This window comes from Hakea prostrata, chromosome 5 (genome assembly GCF_041222555.1).
Source record: "Hakea prostrata isolate BN-2017 chromosome 5, UWA_Hpros_2, whole genome shotgun sequence".
Taxonomy (NCBI): Eukaryota; Viridiplantae; Streptophyta; class Magnoliopsida; order Proteales; family Proteaceae; genus Hakea; species Hakea prostrata.
The window spans coordinates 14888011-14904273 of NC_142604.1; the positions used below are offsets into that span (position 1 = coordinate 14888011).

At 38.7% G+C, this 16263-nt stretch overlaps 1 protein-coding gene across 1 annotated transcript; it reads right to left on the reverse strand.

Moving 5' to 3' along the window:
- Window positions 1–253: 253 nt before the first annotated feature.
- On the reverse strand, window positions 254–16110 carry UBC23 (ubiquitin-conjugating enzyme 23). The gene is made up of 8 exons (XM_089155463.1): window positions 15889–16110; window positions 13118–15209; window positions 12567–12707; window positions 11485–11988; window positions 10935–11004; window positions 10688–10827; window positions 3876–4187; window positions 254–1285 (listed from the first exon to the last, which is right to left on the reverse strand). Exons 2-8 carry the CDS (start codon window positions 15185–15187, stop codon window positions 1034–1036), a joined length of 3489 nt encoding a protein of 1162 aa, XP_089011589.1. The 5' UTR covers window positions 15188–15209; window positions 15889–16110; the 3' UTR covers window positions 254–1033.
- Between the last annotated feature and the right edge of the window lie 153 nt (window positions 16111–16263).

Below are 16263 nucleotides of genomic sequence, written 5' to 3' on the forward strand. Positions count from 1 at the left end.
CCTTTGGGCTGTTGGCCCCATTAATATATAAGAAAGAAGAAAATAACTAGATTCATCAGTAGCCTTTAGAGGCTATGTTTGGCTGTGCTATGTTTGGCTGTCACAACACTAATAAATGTGAAAAAGGAAACCAATTTTTTTTTTTTTTTTCTTTCTATTAGTGTTTTTTTCCTTGAGTTGAATATTTCAGTGTTTTAACATCTTAGTTAGTGATTTTATTATTATTATTTTTGAAATCCTTTAAAATAAAAATATTAAGACTTATCATTACAAGGTTGGTCAGTGATAAAAACTCATGCTCCTTAGTGAAGAGGTCATGAATTCGATCCTTACAGACGCTATATAACATCCGGAGAAATTGTATAAGCACCTGAAAAGAAAAGAAGGAAAATAAACCATACCCCACAAATTGTATAGCTGAATCTTGAATCAAGACTTATCAAGCAGAGAAGGGAAGCAAAGTCTACAAGCACCTGAAAAGAAATCTTATTCTTGTAATGTCACAAATTAATTTCCTATCATATTATACCAAATCAATCTGAATGTGTCTGCTACAAGTTAACAGGTGATGCACGACAATGCACTCGTTCCCAGTCTCTGCAATTTTTAGCAGAGAGGAGAACCTGCAACTTTGCTCCAAAGAACCCCATCTGATAAAAATAAAGAATGAAGCGACAATATGGTTCACACAAGTTCTCAAACATGACAGAGAATGTCTCTGTCCTGGATTATATAGATCCATTAACATTTCAGTATAACCAAAAACTGTACACTTGGCAGTCCCTGAAAGATGGCAACAAATCAGAATACCTGACATCCTTGACTTGAAGAAGAGATTTTGTAATGTTGGCCTTTTTATCTCCACCAAGAAAAATAACACCAGCAATTGGAACAGTTGACTTCCTTTACTTGAAGAAGAGAGATTTTGGGAAGTTCACACTCTCATCTCCACTGAAAAAATAGCATCACCAACTGACCTCCTTCAATTGAAGAAGACATTATTGGAAGTTGACCCTTTTTGAAGGAATCTCCACTATGACTTTTCCAGGTGCTCGAATTCATGACAGTCAGCCCCAACTTTTTTTAGTGCAAGGATTAGCTCAGGCAGTATCTTAGCCAATACCAGCTTGAAACCAACAGAAGTTGAGTTTGCTTCACTCTTGTCACATACGGAAGCATCCTTTGATAGAGAGCCAATTAAGTAGCCGTTTTTATAGGCATCACATCCTCTAAGGATGTAAGAACCACGCCTCTGGAAATGTTCTTTGATAAGCTCTTCAAAGTCCTAAAATCATCAGAAACATGGTTAAATCACAGAAATATTTTCCAGGGTAAGAGTTAAATTACAGAAGCTTGATATCAAGAAGCTATTGTATTTTGATGGAAAAGCATGAAGCATCTCAATGACTGGTTTTAATTTCAACACCGCCTCTACATTGCATTGGTAGAACCTGAGGGATTTTAGCCCAACATCCTGAAACCAAATCCAACTTCATCTCCCCCTCCCCCAAAAAAAATATAAATAAACATGTATTCGTGGCTATTCCCTTCCAACAAATTGAAGGAATACCCATGGAAACAAATAAGATGTCTGAGGCAAAAGAAGTTCATAGCTTATCTGGGCATGGCTGCAACAAAATCCAGATCAGATGAAATACATGTACTTCTATGTCACACCACAATACCCCCCCCCCCACACACACACACAAAAAGTCACTCTAGGTGAGGCACATCAACTCCTCATAGTGCAGTATCTTATCAACTAAAACTTGCCCAATCAATGAAATCCTACCAGGTAGGTTTTCAATAAAATTAGGGAATTCAGCCAGTTCCTAATTCAATTGGTGGCCACACAGACCATGCCAAAAGTGCACCTCTTTAATATAATCCCTCCATCCCACAAAGATTGTAACGTCTGACAAATCTCACTTTGTAAGGAGAGTTTGTTTTTGCATTAATTACCTAAATATTTTTCGTTAACCATACCAGCATCAAAGCCAATCTAGTTGGATAACGAATTCCCTTCCTCTCTGCCCCCCTTTTCCTCTAACTTAATGCCTCAAACACATTAAGGACAGTATTGGCGAGAAAGAAAATTTAAGCATCTAATGCTACAACCAAGCAAATGAGTTGGAGCATTGAAATCCAAAACAGCCTTCGCAGGATTAAGGGAGAAACACATGATGAACGAAGATTAGAAAGAAGTTTAGCTCCAACAATTAGATCAAGTTGAGGTAAAACTAGGAAGCCAAAAAGTGCATCCAACAGAACTACATTTTTTTTACCAATAGAGTCCATATTACTATAATTGCACAACAAATTCTGAAACTTCAATGGCATTTCAGTCACTACAAGGTTTCTCTTATTGACACCAAGTCTAGAATAATTCACAACCCTATTATTTTGCCCCAGAGCAACATATGTTTTCTTTTAGTGAGACTAAAATCCTGTCATTTCACATGTGTACTTGTAATACATGGGAAACAATGACAACTCTTCAAAATGAAATCAACAGTAACTTCAAATTAATTTGAAATTTCGTTTAGTAGATATAGAATCCTGTCATTTCAAATGTGTACTAGAGACACATTGAAGACAATGACAGCTCTCTGAAATGATATAAACGGTAAACAGCTCCAAAGACAGCTCTCTGAAATGATATAAACAGTAAAAAGCTCTTCAAAATGAAACAAATGGTAACTTTTAATTATTTTGAAAATCCCAGCTCTTAGGACAGTTGGGAATAAGGTAAGGGGCAGCCAAATAAGGTCAAATGTTCTAAACAGACCTATAGAGGTAAGAAAGCATAAACACATCATGACACAGACAGCATGTTTTGCAACCCAGCCAGCTACTCAAAAATGAAGTCAACATCCAATATTCATGAGAATCTTGCATGCCAGAAGAGAGTGGAAAAATCTCATTCCGTAATTTCCATGCAGGATTTGGTAACCATAGGCAACCTCATCTGATGACTATAATAGTCTTCGGAGTTAACACATCACATTCTGTGGTTTCTGAGTAAAATTTGGTAACCAAGGACAACCTCATCTAGTCACTATATAATCTTTTGAGTCTCTAACCCCTGTCTGGAACTCTCTTTTATAACCATCAAAACTAATGCAAATTGCTGACAGGTGAGATGGGGTGGATGCCTTGCAAGTGTTGAGAGAATCTTGCATGCCTGAAGGGAGTGGAAAAATCTCATTCTGTAATTTCCATGCAGGATTTGGTAACCATAGACAATCTCATGTGATGACTATAATAGTCTTCAGAGTTTTACAAATCACATTCTGTGATTTCTGAGTGAAATTTGGTAACCAAGGATAACCTCATCTTATCACTATGATAATCTTCTGAGTCTCTTGACACTTGTCCTGAACTCCCTGTTATAACCATAAAAAATAATGCTAATTGCTGAGGGTGAGAAGGGGTGGTTAAGTGCTAACCTTGCAAGTTTTGAGAGGAGATATCTCCTGGGTGATATAAGAAGGGGAAAAAAAAAAAAAAAGAACAACAAAATACAAGGCATTCTCAGTGCAAAAGTCTCCTCCCACTGTGGGTTCTGGGATGTGTAGATATGTACACAGCTTCACAGAGAGTCGTTCCCCGATTCAAACCCAAGATCACCAGGCAATGGAGTAACCTTACTGTTGCTTGCCCTCTCCTTTGTGACATCCCCCTGTGCGCCCCTCCCCCCCCCCCCCCCCCCCCAAAAAAAAAAAAAAAAAAGACACACAAGGCTTACGGTACTGCAGGTCATCACTTTTTGGGTCCCCAATGAAGATAAGCATGTCCTAACACCAATAGAATGCTAGAAATAATTAAGACTACTAAAGCAAGGACATAACAAGAGTTCAGAGTATGGTTATCACCTTGGGGGGCCTTCGCAGAAGTTGCATCATTGACTTGCAATTCAACAAGAATGTGTTCTCATTGTAAGATAACGAATTCTTTTCTCCTTCCGCTGTTCCAACTTGTTTATCATACCCAGCTTCATTGAAATACGGCCTAGCATTAAGAACTAAACCCTGGAGTGAAACCAGGACTTGAAGGATGCTTGAAGATGACGGATCCCAGACTTCATTTCCTCGGCCAGCCCAGGTATTTAGAAGACTAAGGCAGACCTTTCCATCCTCATATAGGTTTGGGTTTATCCTCCAGCCACCAGAATGATAGTGCACCAACTGCAAGATTAAAGAGAAAAGAATATCAGACCCTTTTGGCAGCAAGAACAATAATCTAAGGCATTTATATAATGACTAGAACTAATACATAATAAGTGTCACGTAACAGTCCTCATATTATGCTACCTTATTTCCCATGATTATGTAATGCATGTCAGAACTAGTTGAATATTTTGGTCTGTACTTGTATCTGTTTCAAATACATGTTCCTAGAAGAGCTAGGGACAAGCCTAAGATAACCTTAAGAGAAGTGGTGAAAAATGATATGCATAAGCTAGGCCTTGTATCTAGCATGGCCTCAAACAGAACTGATTGAAAGTCAAGAATCCATGTAACCAACCCCATTTAGTTGGGACAAGGCTTGTTGTTGTTGTATTTGTATCTGTTTCAAAAGTAAGTTGTGGTAGGTTTAGTTTATCATTACTTTAGCTATATTTGTTGAGATTCCTATAGAATTACAAATCAGATTGTGACTTTCAAGCTATTACAAATACATATCGGACTGGCAAGTTTGATCTCTCTCTCTCTCTCTCTCTCTCTCTCTGATGGTCTCCAGCCCTGTTACATGGTATCAGAGCTCTTTGTAAACTGATTAGTGAAGCTTGATTCCAGTTTGAAGGTCCTTCAAGGTGCAGCAACCCGTGCAATGGATTACTACAATTTTAGACCCTAAATGTAAGTTTCACATTAAACTTACATATTCAAAAAAGGGAAAGAAAAGAGAGAGAAAAGAAAAAAAAAGGGGGGGGGCTGTGGAGCTGGCATTTCCCTCATAAGTATTGGTTGGCTACAGCTTTATTGATTATTGAATTCCTTGTTCTTCATCCTCCAAATGGTGAAGAATGTTTAAAGACTGGCCAGGTGCAGTATGAACTATTATTTTACCTTGGGTTACCAAAGCCTAGTAAACCCTAGATCAATTTCTTCAACAATCAATTGGTTCCTTTGCTGCTGCCTGATCTTTGAAGCTTGAACACTGATTTGATTGGTTTGTTTCAAACCCCAGTGATGAGATTTTCACTGACTTCAAGTTTGAGCCCTATTGGGGTCTAATTCTTGAGTTCTTCATTAGGTTTTTGGCTCTCAAAACCCTTATGGTCTCTCTTCTTGGGCTCCCACTCACATCAGACATGTTAGCTTGTGGTTTTAATGGGCTATCTTCTTGGACTCCCAAACCCTATTTTTTTAGTCTTCTCCATTTGGTTCCCTCTTTGAACTCCCAAGCATTACCGTTTGAATTATTCATATCCGATTCTTTCCCTCGGGATTTTATTAAGGGTGATCCTAAACCACCAATCAACAATATCGAAGTTCAGATCATAATATTGAACTCTCAAGAGTTTCTAATTATCTCTTACGGGCCCAAGTTGTAAGAGCCTACAATTATGCTAAAGTGAACCTAAAAATACATCACGGATGATCCTCCCATGCATTATCCCAAGGAACCTATTACTCTCGTAGCCCATGATGAGTGGATGCTTTAGAATCCCACTCAAGATGTGTCTATGGAATAGTGTTGCGCCTGTTATTGTCTATAATGTCATGCTTAACACCATTTCAAAGGATGTCTGGAATGATTTGTGTAAATTTCTCCCAATAAAGGAATATTTCTCACATGTATAACTTACTAAAAGCTACTTACATTCCCAGTGGGAGCAAGACTTTGAATGAGTACTCTGCACACTACAACGGTCTAATTAAGGAACTGCAGCTGCACCAGCCACTTACTACCACTCTAGACCAATTAAAACAACAAATATCCGAACTCCATGTGGCAAAATTCCTAGCTGGTTACATTTTCACCATTAATCTGTGAAAAGTCAGCTGCTCAAAGGGGAGAAAGTTCTCACTCTCAATGAAGATTTTCACATATTAATTGGTTGTCTGCTTGACTCAAAGTGGATAATTTGCCGAAAGACAACTCAGCTTTTATTTCAAATTGTAGTTGCAGTCGATTCTGAGGTCATGGTACAGGAGGAGGCCAAGTTGCCAGTTATCAAACCATTGACAAGTCTTCTAGGCAACCTTCCTACCATCACAAGCCAAATCACACTGTGCATACCTGCTGTGCCAGACATAACAACCTAAATTGGCAAATGAACTGGCAAAAACAACTATAACTGATACTACCATAGAGAAGCCCATGACCATGGTGACATAACCCAGATCTCTACATATAGTACTTCATCTACTGTGTTCCATGACGATTATGACCTGCTAGTCAGATGTCAACAACTTGCTGGAATTTCTTTTCCTCTACTTCTACTGCTACTTCATCCTTCAAAGGTAACTCTGCATTTTATCCTTCTTTTTTGTAGCTCCTTGATTGTGGTGCTTCTCGTCATATGACTAGTAAGTCCACTTTGTTTTCTACCATTACTCCAATACAATCATCTTCAAATATTATTCTTGTCAATGGTCCTCTACTTCTATGATTCTTTCTCATGTTACTTGCGTTCCTAAATCACCATTATATGTTTTATCTGTTAGTAAGCATACCAGATCTCTTTCTTATACTGTGACGTATTGTCCCTCTGTTAGTAATTTTCAGGACCTTCTGATGTGAACCGGACCCAGGGCCACCCCCAGAGAGGTTCCCCAAAGACTGAAATGGGGATAAGGAGTAAGGATTGAAGCCCCCCTTAGCTCTGCAAGGCACTGGACAGGGGTTAGCTCTGTAAATGTGTAGATAGGGTTTCTGGACAACACCCTATGATCCAGCGCAGCCGCATGGAGTCTTCTTAGCAACAGGGGCATTCAGATCATTTTGGGTACCCCTAGTCCAACCCAATTAGATGTAGTCCAAGCCAGAATTTTGTTAGGACTCCAAGTCCATCTTTATTTTGTTATTTAAGTCCTCTATTAAGTTATGAAAGAGTCCAAGTCTAATGAGGACTAAGGGGTTCTATTTAGAGATGAATTCCTTCAGTTGTAGTCCAAATTCTACTAGGAGACCAGTCCTACCCTTGATATGTAATTTGAATCATCCTAGTTTGAGATAAGTGAGAGTCATTAATAGAATGGGAATCATTAGAGTGGAAGTCCTAGTTTGTTTTGTTTTCCAATTTTAGCCCTAGTAGGAAACCTTCAACGTAAGGCTATAAATATAGCCAATACATTTGAGCAATTCAGTTTTAACGATTACTAACTTTGATTGCAGGAGACATCGGGTAGAGTGGTGGGTTTCCAAGGAAGGAAACCTGCAGCAACTATGAACATTCTAGATTTTCTGCCAACTTCAACCTTCTCTCTCTTCCACTATAAGTAAACATCCCCCCATCTCTTCCACTATAAGTAAACACCCTCCATTCTCCATCTCCTTTTTCTTGCGGCATTTGGCCTTCTACCCCCAAACCCCTAAACCCTAGATACCCACATTCCCTCACCCAATTCTCAACCCCTTTTGGCATAATCACCCCTACCACTTCCCTAACATTTGATCCCCATCTCCGATTCTAATTTCTTCTCAAAACCCTAAATTCTGAAATTTCCCCTTTTCCAAAAAGCCTAGTTTCTAGATTTCTTCCTCCTCCATCGCACCTAGTCTAAGACTCCTCCCCCATCCCTGTGGCACATCCTCCTTTACCAAAATCCTAATTCCCATACTCCTTTTTATTTTCTGGAATTTTTGGATTTCTCAAGATCAAAACTCACAGTCAAATCTATGCCAATCTAACTGTTAGATCTGTCCCAAACTTAAGGAACCTCATCCCCTCAACCCTAGTGACCTTCCCTCCCAATTTCAGCCCTATTGGACCAACCTATCCCTAGTAATTCCTTTGCAGCTCAAAATTCCCAAAAACCTAACCCTAAGACTTCTGGATTTCAAGCTTGAAAACCCAAACAGCAGGTTCAAGTTTGAGTTCAAACAACTTAATCTATTATCCCTTCCCTACAATCCCTAACAACCCCAACCAGCCCATGCACCCTGATTGCAGGGTTTGAGGAACCCTAACTTTTACTGCTCAATTCAATTGATTGATCACTGCAAACTGGCCCTCAATTTGGGGGTTACATCACTTTCAGACAAAGAAGATGATTGGTGAAGGACTGGAACGCAATGGTTTACAGTTTACACTACCTAGGAGAAGCTGGAACTGTGAATGCAGCTACGCCTACCACACCGTCTCCCATGCACTAGCATATCCATCTTGGTCACTCATACCCAAAATAAAATCAATGCTTCTTAATTGCCAAATTACATCCCGTCTTAAGTTTGAAGCCTATGAAGTAGGCAAACATCACCATTACCTACTTCCAGCCCAGACTAAACCTAGTAGTTCTTCTGTCCTTTCCTTGGTACACTATGACATTTGGGGAACCTCCCATGTTGGTAACAGGTCAGGGTTTTGTTATGTTGTTAGTTTTCTGAATGATTTTTCCAGGCCACATGGGTCTATTTATCAAAAGAACAGTCCCAATTTCTTTCTATTTTCAAGAATTTTTATCAAGAAACAGTTACAATTTGGTGTGTTTAAAGTTTTTTCATTCTGACAAAGCCTGTGAATACCCAAAATGAAATTTCTGATTTTTGTCTCAACAACAAGATGATTCATCAAACTAGTTGTTCATAAACCCAACAAAAAAATAGGGCGGCTGGATACAAATACAAACACTCACTAAAAAAATGTGATGTAAACCAAGGAGGAAGGATCAATTTATTTCAAATGTTGTAACCCACAGCAATCATTGTAGGGTTTTATGAGTTGGGACTAGGAAAATTAGAGTTTTGGGGCTTGCAGTTAAGCAAATTTAGGGTTAGAGGGCTTGCGGCTCGGCTAGAGAAGACCTGGGATTGAATGGGTATGGGGGACAATTGCTTTTAGCTGAATCTTGCATTTCTTTCTTTCTTTTCTTTCAATCTTGAACTTCTTGAAATTTTCTGTTTAGAGTTCGTGGCTTGCACGAGAAGAGGAAGCCAATTTCTAGGGTTTCAAGGGGTAGGAGGGGCTGATGTTGTAACCAAAGGCCAAAGGGTAGTCCAGCGATGGTTGTGATTTAGGGTTTGAGATGGCTGGACAGCAAGGGTTTTGCGTTTCTTGATGTAGAATCTTCCAGAAACTTGCTGTTGGTAAGGGAGGAAGTGACGGAGAGCTGTAGGGGGCTTAGGGTTAAGGTTTTGGGGTTGGGGATGGTTACTTAATAGTTGTTCTTGAAGAAGAAGAGATCTGTGAACTGTTGCGGCTGTATGTGACCAAGAACCAGTCAAGAACTCAGAGAAAGCCCCACTTAATACCTCCTAGGCTAAAATTTTCAGCAATTTTATTAATCAAAACTGATTTGTTACAACAGCAGCATTGAATTTATATCCATTACAATGAGACTCCAAATAGAACTCAATAATAAGGAGTTCTAATTCTGGAAACATTTAGGACTCTAACTTGGACTCGTACTCCTATCCACAACTGACAAACTGAAATAAAGGCTCAATTATGACTCTTTAATTAGAAAGCATCCAACTAAATAAACAAAAGAACTGAAACTAAGGGAAAAAGACCAAAATGCCCCTACAAGGCTTGCTCAAGAGCCTAGCAGTGGATATGGCTTCTTACACTCGTTTTTTTTTTGGGGGGGGGGGGGGGGGGGTGTTACATCAGGATGCCAAGTCTATTATGACCCAAATGATTGTCCCCAACACTTCTGATGTGATGGTATCCTCCTTACCACATATTACCTTATTATCACATTTCATCATTGGTTTTAAATTACAAATCCCTCTATCAATAATGTACCTAGATCACTTAAGATTTTTACCTACAACATGTGTTTTTGGTTGTGTCTGCTTTATCCATGTACTTCACCTAATTGACAAAGTTTCTCTCTATATGTTATGTGTGTTTTTCTAGGCTACCCTTACATCTAGAAAGGTTGCAAGTGTTTTGGTCTGATTACTAATTAACTGAATTACTGATATCAAAAATTTTCGAAGTACTTCTTTGTTGGGTTACTATTTTGGGTAACACTTCAAGTTAGTTATGCATATGTGATTGCAATTTACAAAAGTTTACATTATCTCCAGTGGAAATTTCACTTGCCTTTACTTGTAACCAGAACAGTCTCTCTAGTTCAGAATTTAGTTTCCAATTTCTTTGCAGATGTTTAATAATGAAGTGGTATGAAACAATCAACTAATTAATTGTTAAAAGAGGAAGAGGGGAAGGGAGCCTTGTCTTTCTTCATGACTTGCCTCCTGTTCAATTTTGGTCTGGCCAATTCTCCCAACCATCTAAACTGTACCTATCATTCACCATCGTTGGAACGTATTCTTTTCCAGTTTTCCCCCATTTTTAGGGTTATAATTATTTCTCACGGTACCAAATGTTCTTTATGCATATACTTATACTGTGAAGATGTCTCACAAGGCTTGTGCTCCACAACTTGAAGCTTAATACTGTGGTATAGCCAAATTGGTCAGATTCATTATCAGAATGTTAAAGAAGATAAATGATCCAGTCCCAGACTCTAAAAAATACCCTAAGCAGCATATAGAATTCTCTTACCGGTGGAACCTGAGGATAATCGGGCGGAAGATGAAAATCAAAGATAAATAAGCCATCTTGATAAGGTGTCCCATATGCTCCAACAATGGCAGCCCTTAAGAGATCCATTCGATCTTCATAGACTCGCACAAATATGCTATCTGCAAATTACAACATACGATTTTTAAGTTCAAGCAATTAAGCTAAATAAGCTCAAAAAGCCCCACGACATACTCAGGTTCCTTGGTAACTAATAAATCAGAAATACCTGGAAGGTTCTTCTGAAGGATGCTCCAATCTTGCTGAACCTTCTTGAGCCACTTCCTTTCATTGTTATTCTGCAAAATCAGAAAGTGTCCTTAGGTTGGTAATTTCATAGGTGGCCATGAACAACACACACAGCAGAGGCCAGTTTTTACTTATGCGAATGTACATGAATGACACAAGAATTACTAAATATAGAATACATCTGCTAAATAATACAAAACAAGGACAAGAGACACTTTGAAATAAATAAAACAAAATTTGTATGGCACCACCTATTTGAGTCAAGGCTATTTTTGGAAACTTCACTTAAGATTCGTGGGTATTAAGTATTAACAAGATAACATATTCATATTGGGAGATGGAAATTTGTCCCAACATTCAACCAAATGAGATGGAGGGATGGTATGTACAACGATGTATCAACAGATCAAGATCCAGGATCAACCATAACCAGTTCCAACCCAAGTATCCATGCCAAATCTAGGTACTAGTAATCAAGTTGCAGGGAAATTAATGGCCAAAGGAATTATCAAACAAAATAAATAATGCACCTGTCCACTTGCAGTAATAAAGTGATGGTCCAAAGGATCTTTCGCGGTATCAAAACGTTTGAAGCTGCAAGCTTCATCCTCATAACTCACTGTCACGTTGATCATATCTGGTTCCTTAGACCTCAACCAGCATAAAGATTCTGCAGCATCCAATACATCTGCACCCACTAAGGCATGTTGTTCATGTTCAGTGGTTAGAGGACCATAACTATCAACTCCATCAGATTCCTGAGAACTAGAGCCAGAAATTGTCACTGTTCTTTCAGGAACATCAACAGAATTCTGTGATTCAGATGCTCTCTCATCCCCAAATTCTGAACACAGAGGATCTGTCTGCTTCCTTCCACTTGAGAAAAAGCCACTGGCAAGTCTGGTAACAAACCCAAGAGCAGCTAAGGACATAGATAATGGCCCCGTCCGTCCAGAATTGCTCTCTTCTGAATGATTTGTCATGCTGTCATCTACTTCGGGATTGTTATCAATAGCACTTTGAAGTTCGGCATCCTGAGCATAATTATTGAAAGTCATATTCCATTATTACCAAACATATAGAACAGTAAAACATAAGAGTGTAATTCATGAAGCCAGGAAATATAACATACCCAACAGGTGACCATATGGGCACTATCCCCTCTAGGATCTATTCCTAGATATTTTGTTATCAATAAAATTCTAATGGAATGTGAGCACCCTCAAGGGCTTTTCTGGGTTTTGAAAGCGGAAACAAGAAATTGGAAGGGAAAGAAAGATTTTTGTGATGCAAAGAGATGTACGACAGATTCATGGGCTAAACCAACCATTTTATTTATCCCACTAATACCTAAATTGAAAATGGTCCATATGGAAAGGGCTAAAGTCATATCCATCACTTTTGGTTAAGGATATCTATATTTTTTCATATATATATATATATATATATATATATATATATATATATATATATATATATATATATATATATTTTTTTTAATTTAATATCTCTTTCCAACATAAGGACCATAAATTGTAGGCCTCACTCATGCATAAGCACCAGAGAGGTACACTAGAGGCCCCCCACAATGATAAGCATAAAAATATTCCACCTCTTCAGCATTATCAAGCACATCCATTTCTTCTTCATCCACTGTTTCCCAGCTAGCTGCATCATCACTAACATCACTCCCCGCTCCAATAGATTCCTCATCATCATCCCGACCAACCACATAGATTGCTTGTGGCCCAACCTGAAACCAAATATTAGTTATTAAAAATTGTACAACGCTCTGCAAAGGCTTAACTGACAGCTCCATTGCTGGGACTTAAAATACATAATTAAAAATAGAATCATAATATATATATATATATATATATATATATTTATTTTTATTTATATTTTTATTTTTTCAATTCAGGAATAATCTTATTTAGACCACTACGTTAGGACAAGCTAATCTCAATAACCTCCCATGTACTAGCATGCAATGTCATATTTTTCAGTCATCAGTTTATACCCATGTATCCTCCTCAGTCACTACACTTCAAAGCCCAAGTGATTGTTCTCATGGACTTAAATCACTTGTATTAAATTCAAGACACATGAAATGCTCATTGAAAAAAGAGGAAAGCGTTCAATACTAAAGAAGTAGATAGGTACCGTAGAAACCATCCCATCAGCCCACGTAACTTCAATGTCACCATCTTTAAGACCGGTTATATTTCCTACCCAAGAAAGATCTGAAAATTCAGCATAAGCTTCATCATTGGATGCTGCATCTACTTTCTTACATCCAGGATGTTTTTTCAGATCCCGCTTAACTTCATTTTGCACCTGTTGTTTTGATTCTTCAACAGAGTTCATGATACCAACCATTTGACCAGAAGTAGAAACTGGGGATAAACGAACAACAACATCCCCATAACAATAATCAAAGTCTGGATGTGGATCAAGTTCATACACACTAACCACTTCCTCCTTATCAAACTCCCGGGGTTCTTCTGGACTAGAAAGTGTCTTTAACCAACTTACAATGGCTGTTTTCTCCTTCGCATTGACACTTTTCACAACACCAACACGCTTCACTTCATTAGTATCATCAGAATCTTCTGAGGCCTTTTCCACCACATACTGTTCAGTAGCAAAATCATGATCTCCAGGGGTATCAATTGGAATTAAAGAGGTTGAATCCAGTCCAAGTTCTGTCTTCCCGTCTTGCCAAGCAACATCTACTCTTGTCTTGGCATTTACTATCACAAGAGCTCTTTCAAAATTTTCTTCTTTCTTTCGAGCCTTCTTGTCTCTTCTAACCACTACTCTACGTATCTTTTTGCGATGAAGAGGCCAACTTTCAAGCACAGGTTCCTTTGATAATGGCAACACATCACCACATGAGCTACCTTCTGGTGATTCTGTGTTTCCTGTTTTTCCAATATTTTCATCCAAATTAGAAGGTATATCAATATCCATTGCTTCATTGTCTTGGAATGATGAAAAATTCTTGCTTGATTTCTCTTCAATGCCCATTGCTGAATCACATCCACATCCTGGATCAGACAAGGCCAGTTCATCAATACTTGGATCATCAGGTTTTACTCCCGTAGAACCTTGACCCTGTTGTGTAGAAGATGATTGAGAATGTGATGTAAATAGACACCAATCACCAAGCTGCCAATTAGCATGTGCAAAACACGATAATAGTTTCAGATTCTTTGGATTCTGCTCCTCAGCAGGAGTAGTTGAACACCCAGAGCCAGCAGAAGCTATCCAGTAGACAAACACAGAACCAACAGTAACTTTAGTAATAGTACCTTCCAAACGGCTAGCTCTCCAGAGGCCAGAAAGCCATCTAGCATTTTTGAAAACCGAAGAAGAACTTGCCCTAACCCTCTGGCCTGGGTAGTAGGGAAAATGCCCATCTTCCAGGATGTTCTTGGAAACTGGTTTGAGCCGCAGAGGATCAGCTTTCGTAATTTTACACATTGCCCCATCATCAAATAACACAGTCACGTTGTCCAAAACATCATCAACTCGACCCAGCCAAGGGCCAAGCACTACATAATCACCAACTGAGAATTCCTGTACACGTTTCAAGTCTCTGGAAGAGACATCCTTTATGATGGATCCATCAGCAGCTAATAAATCAACAGAAAGATTGACATCCACCACGACACCCACTTGTCCTGTGGGATTTAAAGCAGCAGCAACAATATCCCCATGCAAGAATCCTCTATCAACAACGGTTACATCATTGACATTGTGTGTTGTCTCAGAGTGATCCATCCAGATCACCCTGACTTGATCAGCTGTAAGAGGGTCGCTCTTTGGTAAACCACCACTGCTCCTACTCCCATTCCCATTGTCATTCTCTCTAGCATCAGCATCAGCCAAGTCATTACCACCACCATCACTCTCAATATAGTCGTCATCATCCTCATCATCAGTGATGTCGCTTTCTGAATCAGAGTCACCAGCAACTTCTGTTACAACTCCAATCCGACTATTGTCTTTTCTGCACCTCACAACATCTTGTCTGTAAACGCATGGGCTATTAGGCTTTTTTACCTCAACCTCTTGTGGTTTAACTGCTTCTTGACTTTCAGAATTTTCAGTTGGCCTTGAAGTAAAACCTTGCGTTTTGCAATCTGTCAGAGTCAATTTGTTCTCATCGTTTACAATTGGGTTTGACTCTGAGGCACTGGAACTATCAGTGCAGAGCTCATTCTCCATTCGGGTATTTGAAATAAAAATTCTGAAAGGAAAACAAATGAGGAAAAAACAACGTTAAAGTCTTTTTCATCCCCACTAACAATATTTCTCTTTAAGAAAATTTTATGTTATGAAGTCATCCGCAAAAAAGCCATCCACAGTACACAATCACATGAAATTCACTCTTAAGCAATGTTAGTGTCACAACAGAAAAGACACATGCATATTGGAAACATCCGTAAGACGCATTAAAATTGGCCCAGCATTTCGCAACTACTGCTCCTGAATCAGGACCTATCGCCCCAAAATCGTAGAAGATAGATAGTAAAATATATACATGACTAAAGCCCACCCTACGGATTGAATATATAGTTAATAGCTAGGAAATTCAACGAATCCTCCCAACCTATATCCGTTTTGAAAAAAAATTTACATTGTCGAAGGCCGAGTATCCGAAATGTCCTAAACATTCAATAAAAATAATAAAAATTTCCTGGGTTCAATAGCTGAAATAAGAGAGCAGAGAAACCCTAAAAAAGCTGACGATCAGTGACAAACCAATCCTCGGTGCAGGAGACAACATCGAACAAATCAGAAACAATATAACCAAGCTTGAATACTTATCTAGTAAATCCAAATGATCGAATGTTTAACGACAAGAAAACATGAAAACCGCCATTAATAAACAAGAAAGAAAGAATTTGAGCTTCAAGAAGGTGAACCTTTATTGCAGGCGTACACGAATCTCAACACAATAATAAATAAAAATTCTCCAGAAACCTGGAAATCAGGTAAATCGATCAAGAAAGAAAGAAATATGTCTTCGAACGAAGAACAGCTCGGCTTCTTCTCTCCAACCCAAGTTGTTTGGGAACGTACAACCAAAGCAGCTAGAACGAAGCAGTGCAGGAGAGGAATATTTTTGTATTTGCAATTGCCATCGCATCTCGCAAATCGCAACGTTAATTTTTTGTATATTGACTTAAATACCCCTTCTTAAACAAAGATTGCCTAAATCTGAAGTCAAAGCCACTTGAATTAGATGGTAAGGTGGGGCGGCCTTAACTGTTTTAAAGTCGGTAGATCCGACCCGTTCA

Excerpts from the sequence above, each read along its gene's own strand:
- UBC23 (XM_089155463.1), bottom strand. The coding sequence starts at position 15,187 with ATGGAGAATGAGCTCTGCACTGATAGTTCCAGTGCCTCAGAGTCAAAC. Across the intron at positions 10,828-10,934 it reads CCTTCAGAAGAACCTTCCAG|ATAGCATATTTGTGCGAGTC; the intron begins GTATTTCTGATT and ends TGTAATTTGCAG. Across the intron at positions 1,286-3,875 it reads TTCTGCGAAGGCCCCCCAAG|GACTTTGAAGAGCTTATCAA; the intron begins GTGATAACCATA and ends TGATGATTTTAG.